The sequence below is a fragment of the Thamnophis elegans genome, unplaced genomic scaffold (genome assembly GCF_009769535.1).
Source record: "Thamnophis elegans isolate rThaEle1 unplaced genomic scaffold, rThaEle1.pri scaffold_62_arrow_ctg1, whole genome shotgun sequence".
In the NCBI taxonomy this organism is placed as follows: domain Eukaryota; kingdom Metazoa; phylum Chordata; class Lepidosauria; order Squamata; family Colubridae; genus Thamnophis; species Thamnophis elegans.
This window is the reverse complement of record NW_022473900.1, coordinates 441549-459784: the sequence shown is the minus strand read 5'-3', so window position 1 is coordinate 459784 and position 18236 is coordinate 441549. Positions and strand designations below refer to the sequence as shown.

The window sequence follows — 18236 nt, the reverse complement described above, 5'->3', positions numbered from 1 at the left end:
TGAAGTCCACAAGTCTTAAAGCTGTCAAGTTTGAACATCCCTGGGGGTTTTTTTCTAAAGGGTTAGGGGTGCAAAGGTCTTGTAACTTGACAACTTTAAGACTTGCATGCTTCAAATGCTAGAGTTTCTGAGCCAACATTTTGGTTGCTAAGCAAGAGCATTGTTAAGTGAGTTTCACCACATTTAACAAGTTGGCCATGCCCACCCGGTCGCCAGCAAGCCATTCCCACCTGGTCACATAGCCAGCAAGCCACTCCCATGAAGCAGGCCACACCTACAGAAGAGGTTCTAAAAAAATTTGAAACCCACCACTGATTCATGGATACATATTGAGCGAATCCTGCAGTAGGCATCTGCATTCTTCGAAAGCTCTGATGGCAAAAACAATGAGCTGTTGTGTGATGGGATCAATAATCTGAGGTACTTGTTTTCACAGAAATAATTGTAAGTTTTCGGATTTGTCTCTGCAGGCTTCATGGAGACATCCTGAATGAATCTGGCAGCAGGCATCTTGCAGAAGTACTCAGGAAAAACCAGAGATTAAGAACATTATACTTGTTCCTCACTAACCCAGATGATCAACCAATGGAAGAACTGTTTGAGGGTCTCAAACAACCAGAATGTACAATAGAGACGCTAGAGTAAGTGACTGTTTTTCCTTTCAGTTTCATGTGTTCAACTGTTTTTTTATTTTTAATATTCTGGAAATATATCCAGGGTGAGGTGGTTCAATTGCCATACATAATCTCATTCCCTTCAATTCCTATAAGAACAGATTCCAGGTTTTTTTTAACTGTTTGTACTATTCTCCGCAGGATTCATGGAGAGATATCGAGTGAATCCTGCAGCAGGCATCTTGCAGAAATATTCAGGAGAAACCATAGATTGATAGATTTAGAGCTGTCCATCAAAATCCCTGATGACAAAACAATAGAACTATTACGTGGTGGGCTGAATGATCCAGAATGTACAATAAAGAAGCTAAAGTAAGTAATGCGTTTTCCTATACAAAATCATCTCATGAAAGTTAATATTTTGAAAATATATCCAGAGTGAGGGGCAAATAATATGGGTTTTGTTATTTGTTAACTAACATAGTTAGTTTGTATTTTAATCTGATTTATATTCTTCCTTTAAAAGTGATGTTCAAGATTTATTAGCTTTTAACATTCCTAAATTGATAAACAAGCTGAAGACTAGCTCCTGATAAGAAAAGTTTGTTAGTACAAATTGGGGTCTGGCTTATCTCTTGTGAACCCTAAACAACCTTTCTCCTTACCATTTATTCCGCTTCAGACCTCATTTTAATAAACATGTATGCTATTATCCTGTCCAATCAACTTTCCTCTTTCAGGTTTCTTTTTTATTAACTATAAAAGGGGATCTAAGCTAAAGATCTGGGTTCCCTCTTTAAATGAGGAATCCCTTTTGTCTGAATATTCTGATTAATTGTAATAAAATGATCTTCCTGTCTCAGTTTGTCTCATTGGAAAATATGCACACCGAGACATGAGCCTGAAAAAGCCATATTTGGCCATCAAGAAAGAAGCAGTTTATCTTCCATTGTTCAGTTCATTTAAAAATACAATGCATGGTTGTTTTTCCTAACATAATGTTAATTTTGAGATTCCTGTCTGCAGGATTTTGGGAGAGAGCCTGAATGAATCCTGCAGCAGACATCTTGCAGAAGTATTCAGGGGAAACCAGAGCCTGAGACAGTTAGAACTGACCCTCAAGAATTCAGATGAGAAAACCATGGGACTGTTGTACGAAGGGCTCAAACATCCAGAATGTAAAATAGAGACACTACAGTAAGTGGCCTTTCTCTCTCTCTTCATTTTCATGTTCCAATCATCTCTTCAATGTTTATCTTCTGGAGATATATCCAGGATGAGGCAATTCTAAATGCAATTTATAACTTTCTGTTCTTTAGATGGTACAGTTCCTGTTTCTTTTCAAAGATCTAAATATTAAAACTCTTTATGATTATCTTTCAGTGGGAGAAATCATAGGTTTGTTTTTTTATTTTATTTTTAAACATAAATATCATCTTTGCAACATTTCTACCTCATTAAATATCAATTATAGTCCTTTTATTCATACATATATACCTTTATCTATCTATGTCCATTTTACATATTTTTCATCTACTCTTATTATTATTTATACTTATATTTCTTCTATTCACGTTACTCTTTCCATGTACTTATTTCTATACAATACATCTTACATCCTTCTATGTACATATATTCCTCTTATATATCTTATTCCGTGCTATTTTATATGCAATCTAGCTTACATTTCCCCCCTCTTGTTAATTCTGTGGTTTTATGATTATTTTCTGATTTCTTAATCTTTTTTCCTCCCTTTATTGCTTTCTTATTCTTTGCATCTTTCCTCTAGCCATTTGTACCATAAATTCCATACTGAACAGTATTTGGATTTTTCTTTGTCTTTTATTTCCTTTGTGAGTCCATTTCGGCGCATTCTAGTACTTTTTTTATCATGTTTTATTCTGTTGGTGTATTTTTGTTTTTCTAGTTCTGTGCGTATGTGATTCTTGCTGCCGTTATTACATGTGGTATTAGCTATTTGATTTTTTTCCCTCACAATTCCCTGTAATTATTCTAAAATGAATACTATATCATCTGTAAATGCTGGACTTTATATTCTTCTTTTTAAATTTTTAGTCCCTTTATTTCTTGTTCCCTTCTAATTTCTATTAGTAATATCTGTAATATTAAGATAAATCATAGGGTTGATAATGGACATCCTTGCCTTACTCCCCTCAAAATATTAAATTCCTCTGTGACATTTCCATTTATTAGTACTTTCGCCATTTGGGTCAAATATATTGTCTCAACCATCTTTTCAATTTTTTTTCAAATTTCATGATTTTTAGTTGTGTAATGATAAATTGCCAATTCAAATTGTCAAAAGCCTTTTGGGCGTCTAAAAAGATCAGTGCAACTTGTTTCCCTGGGTGTTCTTCGTAATATTCTAATGTATTCATAATTATTCTTGTTAGATACCCACCCCACCCCCGCTGATAGACTGCAAGAGGTTTTCACGAAGGTCCTCTGTCCCGTGAGAACAGAGGTTGAATCTCATTGGCTAAGAGGTCTGACAGATCCCTTTAAAAGGGGATGCTATCCGACCATTCCTCAGCTGGATGTTTACTTGACCTGCAATAAAGAGCTGTTGTTTACTGAAGCCTTTTGTGCTTCCTTTACCTGATCTAACACTGGCGACGAAGGTGGGATTGGAAGGCAATTAGGCAAACAAAGAGAGCGAAGCATTGCAAGTACATCCAGGCCAGAGCATTCCGTGAGGCATCGAGCTAGGCATTGTGGAACACCCAGAGAGAATCAGAATGGCCATGCACGCCCCACCAACTCCATACAGTCCAGCTACAGAACACTGGGAATCAATAATACTTGACTTGCAATAAAGAGCTGTTGTTTACTGAAGCCTTTTGTGCCTCCTTTACCCGATCTAACAAATCTCGTGTTATTTTTCAGTTGTCATTTTGGTAAAAAAACATTTTGATCTGAGTGGATAATTTGTGTTTTATCAGTTCTCTCTTTTCTTTTCTTTTTGTTTTTTTGTGAATCTTTTTGCAGGTCTACTTCCAATGTTCTCTAATATTTCTCATTTTTGTTTCTTTTCTTTGTTTTTCCTTGCCAAATAAGTTATTGTCAGTCCTCTAATGAATGCCTTTGTTGTATCCCGCAAGTTTTGAAACTTCTTTTTTTTTATTACTTTGTAGAAGAGTTTCATTTCTTTTTCTATCATTGTTATGTAGTCTATATCTTTGGTTAATTTTCCATCTCTCTTTTTCCATGTCCTTTCCATACTACTTTTATTGGATTGTGGTCCACCCAGATATTATTTCAATCTACTCTGTATCTCTTCTAATTTTCCCCCTGTTTCTTTTGTTGCCTTTGTAAACTTTTTTGGTATCTGTTATTGCATTGAAGTCACCTATTAAACATATTCTCGTATTCTGTTTCAGTTACCTTTTTGTGTACTTTCCTTTAAAATTCTTTTTGGTTTTTATTTGGTGCATATATTGTCATGAGAACTATTCCTTTTTGGTCTGTTCCTATTTCCATCATCAAGATTCTCTCCTCCTCGTCTGCATAAATTTGTTTGGATTTTAACCAATCTTTAATGTAAATTGCAATTCCCCTCTCTTTTTGTTGTGTTAATGCTGTATGTAGTTTTCCTAATTTTAAGTTTTCTAATAGTGTACTGTATTGACTTTTACCCCTTGAAGGAACACAATGTCCATACTCAATTTTTGTAATTTTGTCAAGGTTTGTCTTCTTTTTTCACACCCAGTTTCGGCCGCGTAGTGCACTTGAGCCCGCAGCTTTCGTGAGCGAAGGCCTGGAGGCCTTCCCTCACGAAAGCTGGGCCGCTGCCACCCACCCGAAGCCTCCCGAGTCCTGCTGCTGGGGCTTTGTTGCTTACCTGAGGGGGAAGCAGCAAGCGAAGGCCGAAGGGAATTTTCAAATGGAGGTCAAGTGCAAAAAAAGCTTCGCTTCGCCTCCAGCCCGCTCACTGATTGGCTGGACTCCAGCCAATCAGTGAGCGGCAGGCTGGGCTTAGTGCGGATAGGCGGGGGAGCGAGGGAGCGAGCTGCGGATGGGCGGGGGAATGAGCAAGTGAGCTGCGACGCGCCGGCAAAAGGGCGCTTTGCAGCGACAGGGGCCAAGACCGGTACCGGCGTTCCCGGAAGTTAATTACTTCACCGACGAAGCGGTTCGTGCGAACCGGTGTGAACCAGGAGAAACCCACCCCTGCTAGAAAGCCTCTTGAGTCAGGGGAGGACGAAAAATGAGTCCATTGCATGCAAAAAGCGGAGGGAGAGTTGGGGTTGCACATGCACATAGAATTATGGGTGTGGGCACATCCACACATGACCCCCCCTGTGCTCCCCCCGCTTTTGGAACACAATGGCAAAAAGGTTAGCCATCACTGTTCTAAGAACTGCCAAACTGCTCATGCTGCTGCATTCTGGACTAGTTGCAGCTTCCGGACACTCTTCAAGGGATCCATTGCAGTAGTCTGCCTGAGAGTTGACCAGGGCATGAAAGACTGAAAGTAAACAGAACCAAAATTATAGATATAAATCATATAAAATAGCAGTTGAGAATCCTCACAGCCTCCCGTAGGCTACATAACCATAAGAAAGGATCACCCATCCATTAGGGCACCAGAATGGCAAAACCAAGTTTTCCATGCCTTATGAAAGGCCAGCAGAATTGGGGTAAGCCTGATCTTGAGGGCGATGATGCTCCAGAGTAAGTGGGCTACGTACTTTAGAGGGTGGTGGTTTTTTTTAACTATAAAGGATTATAATTTAAATCAAATTAAGTTTAATATTTTACCCCTTGTCTTTAGAACTTTAGTTTTCTTGTTATTTACACATTCTGCGTAATTTTTCTATCTGGTTATTTAACAGAAACTTGTTAGGAACTGTTTTCAGGTTCTTATATTGAGATCTTTAAAACTTTGTTTTAAGGAGAAATAAAAGCCATAATTCTTAAATTATTGTGACAACTTATGTTATGAATTAATACCTTCAGATCATTGTCAAAATTGTCATATTAATAACTTCCTTTCTGTCCTTGAATCCTTCTGGCCTGTTAGGCATTTTCTGAATATTGATCGTATTCTCTTTTGGAGTGACAGCAAACCTATATCCCAAATCAGTGGGACAGTTGAAGGTTGTTCATTGACGCATCTATGCCCATTTTCAAAAGCAGCATAATAAATGCTCACAGACATCACCGATGGGTTGCAAGGAGCATCTGAGGTGTTTCTTTGCACTGCCCTTTGGGCCACTTTGCCTAACCTTTGACCTTTCCTTTGGGGTAAAAGGAGAAACAGGAAAACTCTTTTCAGGTTCAGGTTTGCTCCAGGATAATTCAAATGGTGCAAGGGAATGGCAGGAATTGGCTACAGCCAGCAAAATTTGGAAGTTCTCGAGAAATACTCAAAATGGCATTTGAGTAAAAAAAACTTGCTCCCTCTCCCTCAAAGTAATTAATAACAGCATAAAACACAGTTTTACAAAATTCATTGTTGGCTAAATCCAAAAATCTATAAAGTGCTCATTTGAGAGAACAAGCTGCACATATTTGACAGAAGCTGGTTGTTTTGAAGCCATTGTTCTGACTGCCAGTCATTCAAAAGATAACTAAACAAGTGTTTAAAAACTAGTCTAAGTGTTCTTCCAAAAGGGGAGAACAACTCTGCCCCTCAGAAGCTCACATGATGCCTAACCAACGCTTTGCAGAGCACCAGTCAGGCAATGCTCAGGGAAAGGCCTCTGCAGAAACTAGAGGTTTTCCCTGTCCTGCAGTCCAAAGGCCACTAGGGGGCGGATGGTACCCAGGCAATCTCAAGAGGCCAGTTAAGACCTGGGCAGCAGCATCACTAAGCTCATCCATGAGATACAGCAGATCTTTCCTATGACAAGGTTTGTTTCAGGGGCAGAAGAAAAATATTACTATGAAGCTACAAAAGATGAATGTAGGCTTGTAAGGTCAGTGGGCTGGGGATGAAACATGCCATGAAAGTATGGCCTTTAGAAATGGTTAAGAGTCATTTTGAGGGGATGTGAAGAGGATTTCAAAGCATCAAACTGAGGTGACTTTTGGGGCATCCACAGCAAGCTGAGATTTTGTCAAAATGTTGAAATGTGCTCATGTCTCTTAAGTTCTTGTAAGTGACAATATGATGCATATTTTGTCATTTTCTTCCTTCACTACCATCTCTCTCCTTTCAATGGCCACATTGTCTTCTACTTTAATATGATTAGTAGAAAATGTAATTGTTCTTTCATCTATGACCAGATTAGCACTGGTGTTTTTCCCTTAAAAGTGTCTAATGGAGGCCTTTTCCAAACTGCCTCAACTTCTCTTGGGGAGGGGGCATTCATTGGCCACGTATTTCCTCTTGAGTTTGCTGGCAGAGCCCCTTATTAACGTTTAACAAGAAGTAGCTATTCAAGCTGACTGTAATTTCCAGCGTCCCAGATAAACTCTGCCTACTACATGGCAACCCTCTATGTGTTCTTGGTCTATCCTTTGGGATCTACCCATTGGGATCTTTAAACATGTGTTAACTCTTTTTTCCAACTCGAGCAATGTAGACTTGTTCAGGGCATGCAGTTAACTCTATGCTTAGGAATCTCATTCAGATCAAGTTTAGTATTAGGCATTCTTAATAATGAAACTTATAGTACAGTGTTAAGATACTTCTGACTTTCCATAATCTGTCCCCTCACATGGTGTAAAAAGATGATGAATTGGCTTCCATGCTGAGAGGAGGCATCCACGTTGCTTGTCTGGTTCACAATGGCATTTAAAATGACCAGCTCATTCTGCAGGCAGGCAGGACGCCCCAGTGGCCAATCAGAAGCACAGTTATGATCACATATCATGAAACTACATTTCCCATAACTCAATCTCTGCCTACATTTCCCAAGAAGTAGTTTCTTAAAGGAGACAGCTCTTAATTCCTACACTATATATCCTGCTGGGGCAGTACATTCTTGATTTTGTCATTGGATATTCATTTGAGACAATGTGATTTTAATAGTTCTCTGACCCCTGATTGCTTTTGGGATTCATATTAAAAAGCCATTATTATATTTTCTCATTCTTTTTGTAAAACAATAAATTAATTAGTGTATACCTAATGAGATTGATCCATTATGGTATGGGGGGATTCTTATCTAATTATATGTTCTGTCCTATAGGGTCAAGAGGTGACACTATAGAATTACTTTCATTTTGTCAAATTCTTACCCAACATAATATGTAGTTCCAGGATAACTTAAGAGAAATAGCAACCAATCAATCAGTAAAAATCAGTTCAGAACACATTTGAAATTAAACAACTTACAGCACTATAAAGTATTATGGTGACTATAATAGTGTCCACTTTTAATGTCACTATGCTGTTTCTTTATTTCCAATATGATAATTGACATAGAGATCACTCTCATGCTACTATTTTCTTTCATACTGTTTTCATCTTCTTGATTTCTTTTTAAAAGGAGTCTCCTATATCAACTGTTTCTGGAAGTCTTCCAGATAAAACTTCTCTTAACTCAAAATTAGTCTTTAGATCAGTCCACCAAAGATTCCCCTACTCATTGCAGCACTTACACTTCGTCCATTATTGACACCCACCCCACCCCCAGTCACATATTGGACAGGTGACGAAATCATGAAAGTGAGCTTCTCAGCTATTAATTGGGCAGGGAGAATCGAACTCTATAAATGAAAGAGGGGGAAGGGCATTGCTTAGATTCTAAAATGAAATGAAAATATGAAAAAGCTGTTTGCCTAGTTATTTGAGGGGTGGGGAGATTAAGCTGAAGATGAATTTGAGGAACATTGGGATACCAAGGATAAAAAATACACAAAGAAACACAACAGTTAAATTTTAGTGGTAGAAAATCTTCCCAAAGAGACTGGAAATCAAACCTTTTGATCAGACAAAACAACCTGGAATGTGTGAAAACAAATCACCCCTGAAATTATTTAGGATGAATCAGATTATATTTTTGCTGGGAGGTTAACATTTTTTTTAAATTATAGGTTGAATGGAAAATACATTATACAGAATGGAACATGGAATGAAACAGTTATGATGGAATCTCCAGCTAGAATCCAGGTAAGACTCGCAAGCTCAGAGTCCTCGCAGAACACAAAGAGGCACAGAACTGACTGCTTTCACAATCCCTGAAGCCCTAATGTGCTGATTCGAGGGTATAGTTAGACTAAGAATTAAAAAATTGTTCAAGTTAGTTTAGGAATTAAATATTGTTCCTTTAAGAGATTGCCTTTTGGGTAATGTAGTATTGCCTTCTAGGAAATGTAGTCTTTATGTCATGTGGTCGCATCTGCCTTGCTGATTGGCCACTGGATTATAGCTCTGATAGACAGCTTTTTTTTAAAAAAATATTGAACACAAATTAAAACATTGGACAGTATAACCGTCCTGGCAAAGTCTTTGCCATGCATGCTAAGATATAAGGTTATGCATTATAATCACCATGCTTATTTACATTTGGTCTATTCAGTATTTACAAATATAAAAATATTGTAATTTCAACCATGTTGCATTTTTTTTTAATCTTATATATTTTCACAGTTATAGTTTCATACATTATTCTAATCTCCATTCTGTAAATCTTAGTCATTGCCTATTTTGGGGTCTTTCCTTTTTTGTTCCAACTATCAATAAAATTTGTCTCATATCTTATAATATTCTGATTCATCTTTATTCTTCAACTCCAACTTCAATTCATCCATTTTAGCACAAGTCAGAATTTTCCTAATTGTTTCCTCTTTTTTTGGAATTTCCCTGTTTTTCCAGATTTGGGCAAAGACCATTCTTGCTGCTGCAATAATATCTATTATTAGGTAAATTACCCCCTTGTTATATTTATTGTTTATGATCTCCAAAAGAAATAGTTCTGGTGTAAATTCTATTTCCTCTTCGGTTATCTCTATTACCTAGCTTAATTTTTCTGCCAATATTCTTTTGTTTTTTGCACGATCACCACATATGGTACTACGTGTCTGAGTCATGATCACATTTCCAAAAATTTGACGCTAAATTTCTAAACATTTTGGCTATTCTCACGGGTGGACGATGCCACCTATAAAACATTTTATATATGTTTTCTTTATACGGTATTGACAATGTTATTTTCCTATTCCTTTCCCATAGTTCTTGCCATTTATCCTCATGTATATTATAGCTAAAGTTTATCACCCCTGATACCATTGTCTCCTTAACCTGTTTTTCTTCCATCTTATATTCAGTAAAAATTTGTAAATCTTTTTTTATCAATTCATCATTTGTCCCCAAAAGGATCTTATCTATTGCCATTAGCTCCCTACTAATGCCCCACTCTTTCATATCTTTCAAGTAACGAGATTGGATTTGAAGATAGGACCACCATCCCTTGCTCTTTTAGCTCTTGCCTCGATCTTAATCTCCCTTCTTTGTCTATTATAGCTTTATACGTGATTTGTTTTCTCTGGTTGATAAAATTTGGGTGCAATACTGCTTCTAATGTTGATAGCCAAATCGGAACCTTGCTGTAAATTTTCCTCTTGAGTTTATTCCATGTTTCTAATAACGCCTGTCTTATAAAGTGTCTCTGAAAATATGGATGTGCTACATGCTTCCCATGCCACAGGAAGGCGTGCCATCCTAAATGTAAATCATGGCTCTCTAGTGTTAGCAGTTTATTATTTTTTAAATGTATCCATTCTTTTACCCAGGTAAACGTTATTGCTGGTGGTATAATTCCCACTCTGGTACACCAAATTCTCCTCTTTCTTTTACATCTTGCAGAAGTTTATATTTAATCCTTGGTTTCGTCCCTTGCCAAATGTATTCTGATGTCACTTTATTCAATATTCCAAAGTACTTTTTATCTAATTTTATAGGAATACTTTGGAACAAAAATAATCATATCGGTAGAATATTCATTTTGATCACTGCTATTCTTCCCATGGAGAGTCTCAAATTTGTCCATCTCTCCAAATCCTCCTTTATATAATTTGCTAACTTAACATAGTTATTCTCTTTAATTGATGTACATCTTGCCGTTATATAGATTACTAAGTATTTCATTTTTTTTCCAATCTGGGTATTTATTCTCTTGGCCAATTCCTCCTTCTGCTTCTCCGTCATATTTTTAACTATCATTTTGGTTTTATCTTTATTAATGTTCAATCCGGCTACCTTCCCATAGTCTTCTAGTACCTCCATCAGCTTCAGACCTTATTTTAGTGGTTCCAGAATAAAAGGTAAGTCATCTGCAAATGCTTGCAGTTTATAGATTTCTTTCCTAATTTTCAGACCTTTAATTTGAGTTTCTTTCCGTATTACCCTTGTTAAGACTTCTAGGCACAATATAAATAGCAATGGGGATAGAGGACACCCTTGCCTCATACCTTTCTGTATTTTAAACTTTTTTGTCACCTCTCCATTCACTTTAGTTTCTTCGTCAGTGTATATCACCTGAAAAATATTTTAAAATGTATTGCCAAATTTGATATATTTCAATTGTTGTAGCATAAATTCCCAATTAACATTGTCAAAAGCTTTTTGTTCATCTAAAAATAGCAATGCCACCTGTGTTCCACTATGTATCTTGTAATATTCTAAGATATCTAATATTATTCTTATATTATTTTTCATTTGTTGTTTTGGTAGAAAACAATTTTGTATAAATTCATTTAGGAATTTTTTTTAAGCATTTGACTATTATTAATGTGAATACTTTATAGTCTGTTTTTAGCAAGGATATGGGCCTATAGTTCTTAATTAGTGTCCTGTCCGAATTCTCTTTTGGTATCAGCGCAATGTTTGCCTCCAACCGTGATGGTGCTATCTTCGCTTCTTCCAATACTGCATTATATATTTCAAGTAGAGTTTTTCTTAGACTGCCTTGCAGTTCTTTATATATTTCTATTGTTAAGTCCATCAGGACCTGGCGTCTTATTGTGTTTTTGTTTTTGGATCACGTCTGTTAGGTCCTTCATCCTTATTTCTTCATTTAGCATATTCTTGATTTCTTCTGTGAATTTTGGCAATTTCGCTTTCTCAAGAGATTGTATTATTTCCCCTTCTGCCTGGCAATCGGCTTCTTTATATAGTTTCTCATAAAACCTCTGGGCTATCTTTTTCTTCTCCTCATATAGATTCCCCTCCACATCTTGTAATTTGTTAATCTATCTATTATCTGTTTGTTTTTTTCAATTGGCATGCTAGCCATCTCCCTGGCTTGTTAGCATTCTCAAAAATATTTTGGTTCATCTTTTTTATGTGTTGTACCAGATCCTTCTTTTCAAGTATATTCAATTTATGTTTTGTTGTTTTATATTTCTTTCTTGCGGCTTATCTTGAAGTTTCTCTTCCAGTCTTTTGTATTCTTTTTCCAAAGAGTTCTCTTTTTGTTTTTTTAATTTATTTTCTTTTGCCATATAAGATATATCCCCTCATGTATGCCTTTGCCATATCCCATCAATTTTGAAGACATATATCTTCTTTTTTGTTTTCTTTAAAGAAGAGGTGCAATTGATTAGTTGTCATTAATTTAAATTCCTTGTCCTTTAAAATTGATCCTTCCAGTGTCCATCTTGTCATCCTCTTTTTCCCCATCCAACTTATTTTCATGGGGTTGTGATCCACCCAGAGATTTGTGTCAATTTCAACTTCCTTCATCTCTGATTGCAATTCTGTTGAAGTCCAGACCAAATCGATTCTGGACCATGATTGATGTCTGTTGGAGTAATATGTATATTGATTTATACCCTGGTTTCTCTCTCTCCAAATATCTTTTATTTTCAATTCCTCCACCATTTTGAAGAAGGTTTTGGGTAACATTCTTCTTTTTCCTTTTTGTCACTTTTATAATCTAATTTTTTTATCAATTATTGCATTGTAATCTCCCAGGATACAGATGTTATCCTGTGATATATTACCAATAATGTTGTGTAATATCCTCTAAAATTGTTCTTGTCCTCCATTCGGAGCATAAATCTCTATTAATAAAATTATCTTCTGGTTTACTTCTATCTCAGCTATCAAGATCCTTCCTTCATCATCCTTGTAAATTTGTTTGACTGAAATTGCCTCTTTAATACCGTGTTTCCCCTAAAATAAGATAGGATATTTTTTTTGGACTTACGAAATATGGCCTTGGGCTTATTATAGGAGGAGGGCTTATTATTTTCTGGGGCAGGCGAGAAGCGAGGTGTGCCTTTTACCTTTCCAGCTCAATCACGTTCCTCACCATTGTGTCCAGGGAAGCCGCTGGTAAAAAAAACCCTTCTCGCGAGTTCTATCAAACTTCTTGAAGTCGCCAGAATTTTTTTTTTTTTTACCAGCCGCTTCCCTGGACACAAGGGCGAGGACCACGGAGGACCTGGAAAGGTAAGAGGTGTGCCTCGCAGCCCAACACTGCCCACCCCACCCCAATGGTAAAGGCAGCCTCCCTGGTTCCCTTCCCCACCGCCCCTTTAGGGAGGGGTGGCAGGTGGAGGGGGAGAAGTGAGGCATGCCTCTTACCTGTTCAGCCCCGCTGCGTTCCTTGCCATTTCGTCCAGTGAAGCGCCTTGTAAAAAAACCTTGGAAGTTGAACCTATGAGGTTTTTTTTTACAAGGATGAAAGTGCAAGGAACGCAGTGGAGTTGTCAGTCTCCGGTAGCACTTCTCCCCCCATTGCTACCCCTCACTAAAAGGACGTCAGGGAAGGGAAGCAGCTAGGCAGCTGTTAGGGCTTATTAGAAGGGCATGTCTTATTTTTGGGGAAACACGGTATATAGGGCTACTCCTCTTTTTTGTTATTGTGCTAATCATGTGTATGCAATCCTTAGTTTGAGATATTCTAACAGTTGTTTTTATTTTATATGGATTTCTTGTATTGCTATTATGTCCAAATTTAACTTCTTTAATTTATTAAATATTTTCCTTCTCTTGATGGGTATTTAGTCCATTGATGTTAAGTGATAGGATATGCCAAATCCCTTCTTGCTGCTGGGTTGAATCTGTCTTCAACTCAGTTGCAGGGTAATGGGTCATTTCATTTATTGCTGTTTGGAAGGAGTAATTATCTCCACTCCAGTCCTCCAGTTCATTGCAGCTTTTACTAGTGAAGGGGGTGCGGGGGAGATTGACTCACGTTTGGCTGAAGAAGTTGGTCTGGAATTCCAAACATCTTGCTGCTTCCAGCCGTGTGCAGAATAATCCTTTCCAATCCCCTCTGGCTGCATCTTCCCAGGCTCAATAAATCTGAAATTTTCCTCTCCCACAAATTCCTTTGCTGCTTGGGAGATATGTAGAGAAGCATCTCATCTCAGCTTCTTATCTCAAAAGCCTTTCTCTTAATTGTTTGCTGATATTTTACACTGCCCCAGTCAGCGTTGGGAGTCAGCACCCCTCACCAGCCGGATTGCTGGTGATTTATTTTAAGGGAGATTTGGGATAATGTCAGCATTCCAAATATCATGCAGAATTAAATCAGAGTCCAAGGCAGAGCTATCCTTAAAGTTCCAATTTAATGACAGACATGTTGGCACAAACTGTGGAATCCCAAATCTAAAAGCTTTCCAGGATTCCACCCAGTTGAAAGTTCATGATCTTATCCCCACACCCATAGATCCATCACATGACCAATCTTCTTCGGCCACACTGGCATCTCCACCCAGCTGGTTCCGGTTAGGTGCAGAAGTGCAGAGACAAAAGATGACCTTGGGCTTCTAGAAAGGAATGACAACAACACATTCCACAATTCTACTCCTTTTTATTTTCCCCTCCCAATTAGTACAGTAATGAAACAGCACAGTGAAATAAAAGAGTATGGCAGGCCAAAAATCCTAAAAGGGATATAACTGCAGGCCTAACACCTACTTTTTTTAAATTTGCCTCTTCAAAACCTTGATGCGTACTAGTAGATACGGTACTAGTACTGTATCTTGATACGGTACTAGTAGAACAAATAAGACAAAAAAAAAAAGAAGTAAGGGGAATTAAAATAAAGAATGAAGAATAGAAAGCTCAGGTGTTTGCAGATGACTTGGTACTCTTCATAGAAGCCCCAATTGACACAGGAAAGGTACAGTACTTCTGGAAGAAATAGAAGAATTTGGCAATGTAGCGGGACTCAAAATTAACAAGGGTAAGACGAAAATATTAGTTAAAAATATTACTGCAAATCAGAATAATGAATTGGAGAAGGAAATTGGACTACAAATTGTAAAAACAATTAAATGCCTAGGGATCTGGTTGACAGCAAGGTGTTCAAAGATAAAGGAGGATAATTATAAAAAATTGATGGAAAAAACAAAAGATCTGGAACATTGGAGGAAAGTTAAACTAACATTGGTGGGGAAAATTGCCACAATCAAAATGAACATACTCCCAAAATGGCTATACCTATTTCAAATGATTCCCATAAAACTAGATTAAAAGTTTTTCAACGAATTAAATAAAATATTCATTAATTTTGTATGGGAAAGGAAAAAATCCAGAATAAGTCTTAAATCACTACAGGATAGCCAAACTAGAGGTGATTTTGGACTTTCTGATTGGGAGTTATACTATCACGCAGCCGCGTTTCTATGGATCAAAGAATGGGTACTCCTTACCAACAAAAGGATACTTACTCTAGAAGGACGTGATTTAAATACAGGGTGGCATGAATATTTATGGAAGAGAAAAAATACAAAACATTCACATTTCCAAAGAGGAGCATTATTACAAGTCTGGAGAAAAATCAGGTTAAAGCACTATATTAAAATACTGGATGGCTATCAACTATGGAAGCAATGATATACCCAAACACATTAGACACAACCAAGATGAAAAGTTATTACCAACTGCTAGATAATCACTGTAATCTGAAAACGAATCAAGAACTGAAAGAACAGGGAATTTTCATTGATTGATGGCCATACTTACAATAGCATTGAAAAAGAACAATTGCCAATAGATAAAATATTATTAGGAATGGAGGAGAATTTATAACCAAAATGTACGCCTACTTATTAAACGTTGGAAGGGGAGAGGATATAGTTAAAGGAAACATGATAGCTTGGGCAAGGAATTTTGGCTACAGCCTTAATTAGGGGATTGGGAACAGTTGTGGACAAAAAATTACAAATTAACAATGTCGGCTTCATACAAAGAAAATTTATATAAAATGTTTTACCATTGGCATCTACCACCGGCAAGATTGGCAAAAATTTACCCAAATTTGAGCCCCAAATGTTGGAAATGTAAACACGAACATGGTTCATACTTCCACATGTGGTGGACATGTCTGGAAGCAAAGAAATGTTTGAGTAAAATAAGAACCTGATTGCAAGAAATAACAGGCTTCAAATTCAATTTAAACCGGAGACGTTTTTGTTAGGGATAATTAGAGGAACGTTTGCAAAGGAAATCAATTATATTATAATACATATACTGACAGCAGCAAGAATAACACATGCTCAAAATTGGAAATTAGACAGCATTAATTATTTAAATTAAAAAAGTAATGGACTGCGGGCAAATGGTCAAATTAACTTTTAAACTGCAAGATAAATAAGATAAAGAATACCATACAGTATGGGATAAATGGTATTATTGGTTAGTGAACAGGAATAACAAATGAAAGGTGTGTGTGTGTGTGTGTGTGTGTGTGTACACATATGCAACATTAGGTTATAGGAACTATAAATGTAAAAAGGAAATAGCAAATGTAAAATGAATGGAATATATGTATGACGATAAACAAAATGGGATATACTGATGTCTTAGGAATGGGAAGAATAGAAGTTGAATGTGGTTTTTATGTTTTATTTTGTAAAAAGCTCAATAAAAATTACACATACACACACACACAAAATTATCTAGGATGAATCATATTATAATCAAATTATAATATTGTTAGGAATTTTTGCTGGGAGGTTAACATTTTTTTTAAATTACAGAGTGAATCGATAACGGAAAATGGAACAAAACATTCACGCTGCAATCTCCAGTAGAACCCAGGTAATTTCCAACAATTTGGCGCTAAATTTCTAAACATTTTGGCTATTCTCATGGGTGGGAGATGCCACCTATAAAACATTTTATATCAGTTTTCTTTATACAGTATTGACAGTGTTATTTTCCTATTCTTTTCCCAAAGTTCTTATCATTTATCTAGAACCCAGGTAAGAATGGAAGAGTCTGGCAAGCTCAGAATCCTTGCAAAACACGAAGAGGCACAGAACTGACTGCTTTCAGAATCCCTGAAGCCCTAATGTGCTGATTCGAGGGTATAGTTAGACTAGGAATTAAAAACTGTTCAAGTTAGTTTAGGAGTTAAATACTGTTCCTTTAAGAGATTGCCTTTCGGGTAATGTAGCATTGCCTTCTGGAAAATGTAGTTTTTATGTCATGTGGTCGCATCTGCCTTGTTAAATGGCCACTGGATTATACTGCATTTTTCGGAGTATAAGACGCACACTTTTCCCTCAAAAAAGGGGCTGAAAAAAACAAACAACATTTTTTGCCTCCCGAAACCCCGCCTCTTCACCAAAATGGCCATGCATAGCCTTATGGAGGCTTTCACCAGAAGGGGACTAGGGAGGGCAGAAATGAGCAAAAAAACAGACTATTTTTCACTCAATTTGGTTCCCCCAACCCCCAGAAAAACACAAGCCGCCTAAAGGCTATCCATGCCCTTTAAAAATTTTTTTTTGCAAAAATGGCTGTTTTTGGGAGGTTTGCAGAGTGCAAAACCTTTTTTTTTATTTGCCTCTTCAAAACTTTGGTGCGTCTTATACTCCAGGGTATCTTATACTCCAAAATATATGGTACCTCTGACAGACAGCTGGGTAAATGTGCCATGCAGAGCAGTGGTCATTTTGAATCCTAACAAAGGAAGCCAACGCAACTTCTCATCAGGGGAAGAAAGCACCTCTTCTCACCTTCGTATGATGGAATCAAACTTTGATGTGTGCCTCAGAAGAATCTCACAGTACTTGTGAGTTATTGTTTTTGAGAGTGCCTGAAGAATAAATGTAATTTGAACAATTTCCTGTTTGTGTGGAGTTTATCTGCCTGAGAAGTGCAATCTTCCACTTGGGCCACAACACCTATTCTGGCTGGCATCTAGGACAACTTGCTGTGGCCAAATCGCCATGGCCAACTCACCATGGGGCAAGAGTTATACTAATCAAAGAAATGGTGGAATAGAATAATTAAAGAAAGGATGGAGAAGGAGGAACAAAATGAAATGTGAATGACAAAAATGAAAGCATTTTAAAAATTATTTTAAATAATTAAATTGAATTGTTGAATTGTTCCATGGCACATTGGCTTCAGTGAATTGACCATGGCATTGACCATGGCATTGTCCATGGCGAATTGTCCCATCCCGATCTGGTTGTTGCCAAGAGAATGCGTCCTATCCAGTGAAATTCTCTTATCACCTCAGGGTTCTTTGCATCTGACAATGGCTGAGCCTCTGCATGCTGTTTCTTCATGCTTGCTTGTTTTGATTGATCTATTTTTGTTTCCATTCTAAATAGGATAAAGAAGTGTTTGAATTTAATATGCAGGTTACATATTAACTTACGACCGCAATTGAGCCCAAAAGGTCTGTTAGTAAGTTACATGTTTGTTAAGTGAGTTTTGTCCCTTTTTACACCCTTTCT

The 18236-nt window shown here is 37.1% G+C and overlaps 1 protein-coding gene across 1 annotated transcript in view; it reads left to right on the top strand.

Annotated features, from left to right (window-relative positions):
* LOC116523609 (NACHT, LRR and PYD domains-containing protein 12-like) overlaps window positions 1-18236 on the top strand; it is a 195317-nt gene that overhangs the window by 11117 nt on the left and 165964 nt on the right. The window contains exons 2-4 of the mRNA XM_032238725.1: window positions 471-641; window positions 816-986; window positions 1641-1811. Coding sequence (XP_032094616.1) covers window positions 471-641; window positions 816-986; window positions 1641-1811 — 513 coding nt within the window. The remainder of the gene's footprint in view (window positions 1-470; window positions 642-815; window positions 987-1640; window positions 1812-18236) is intronic.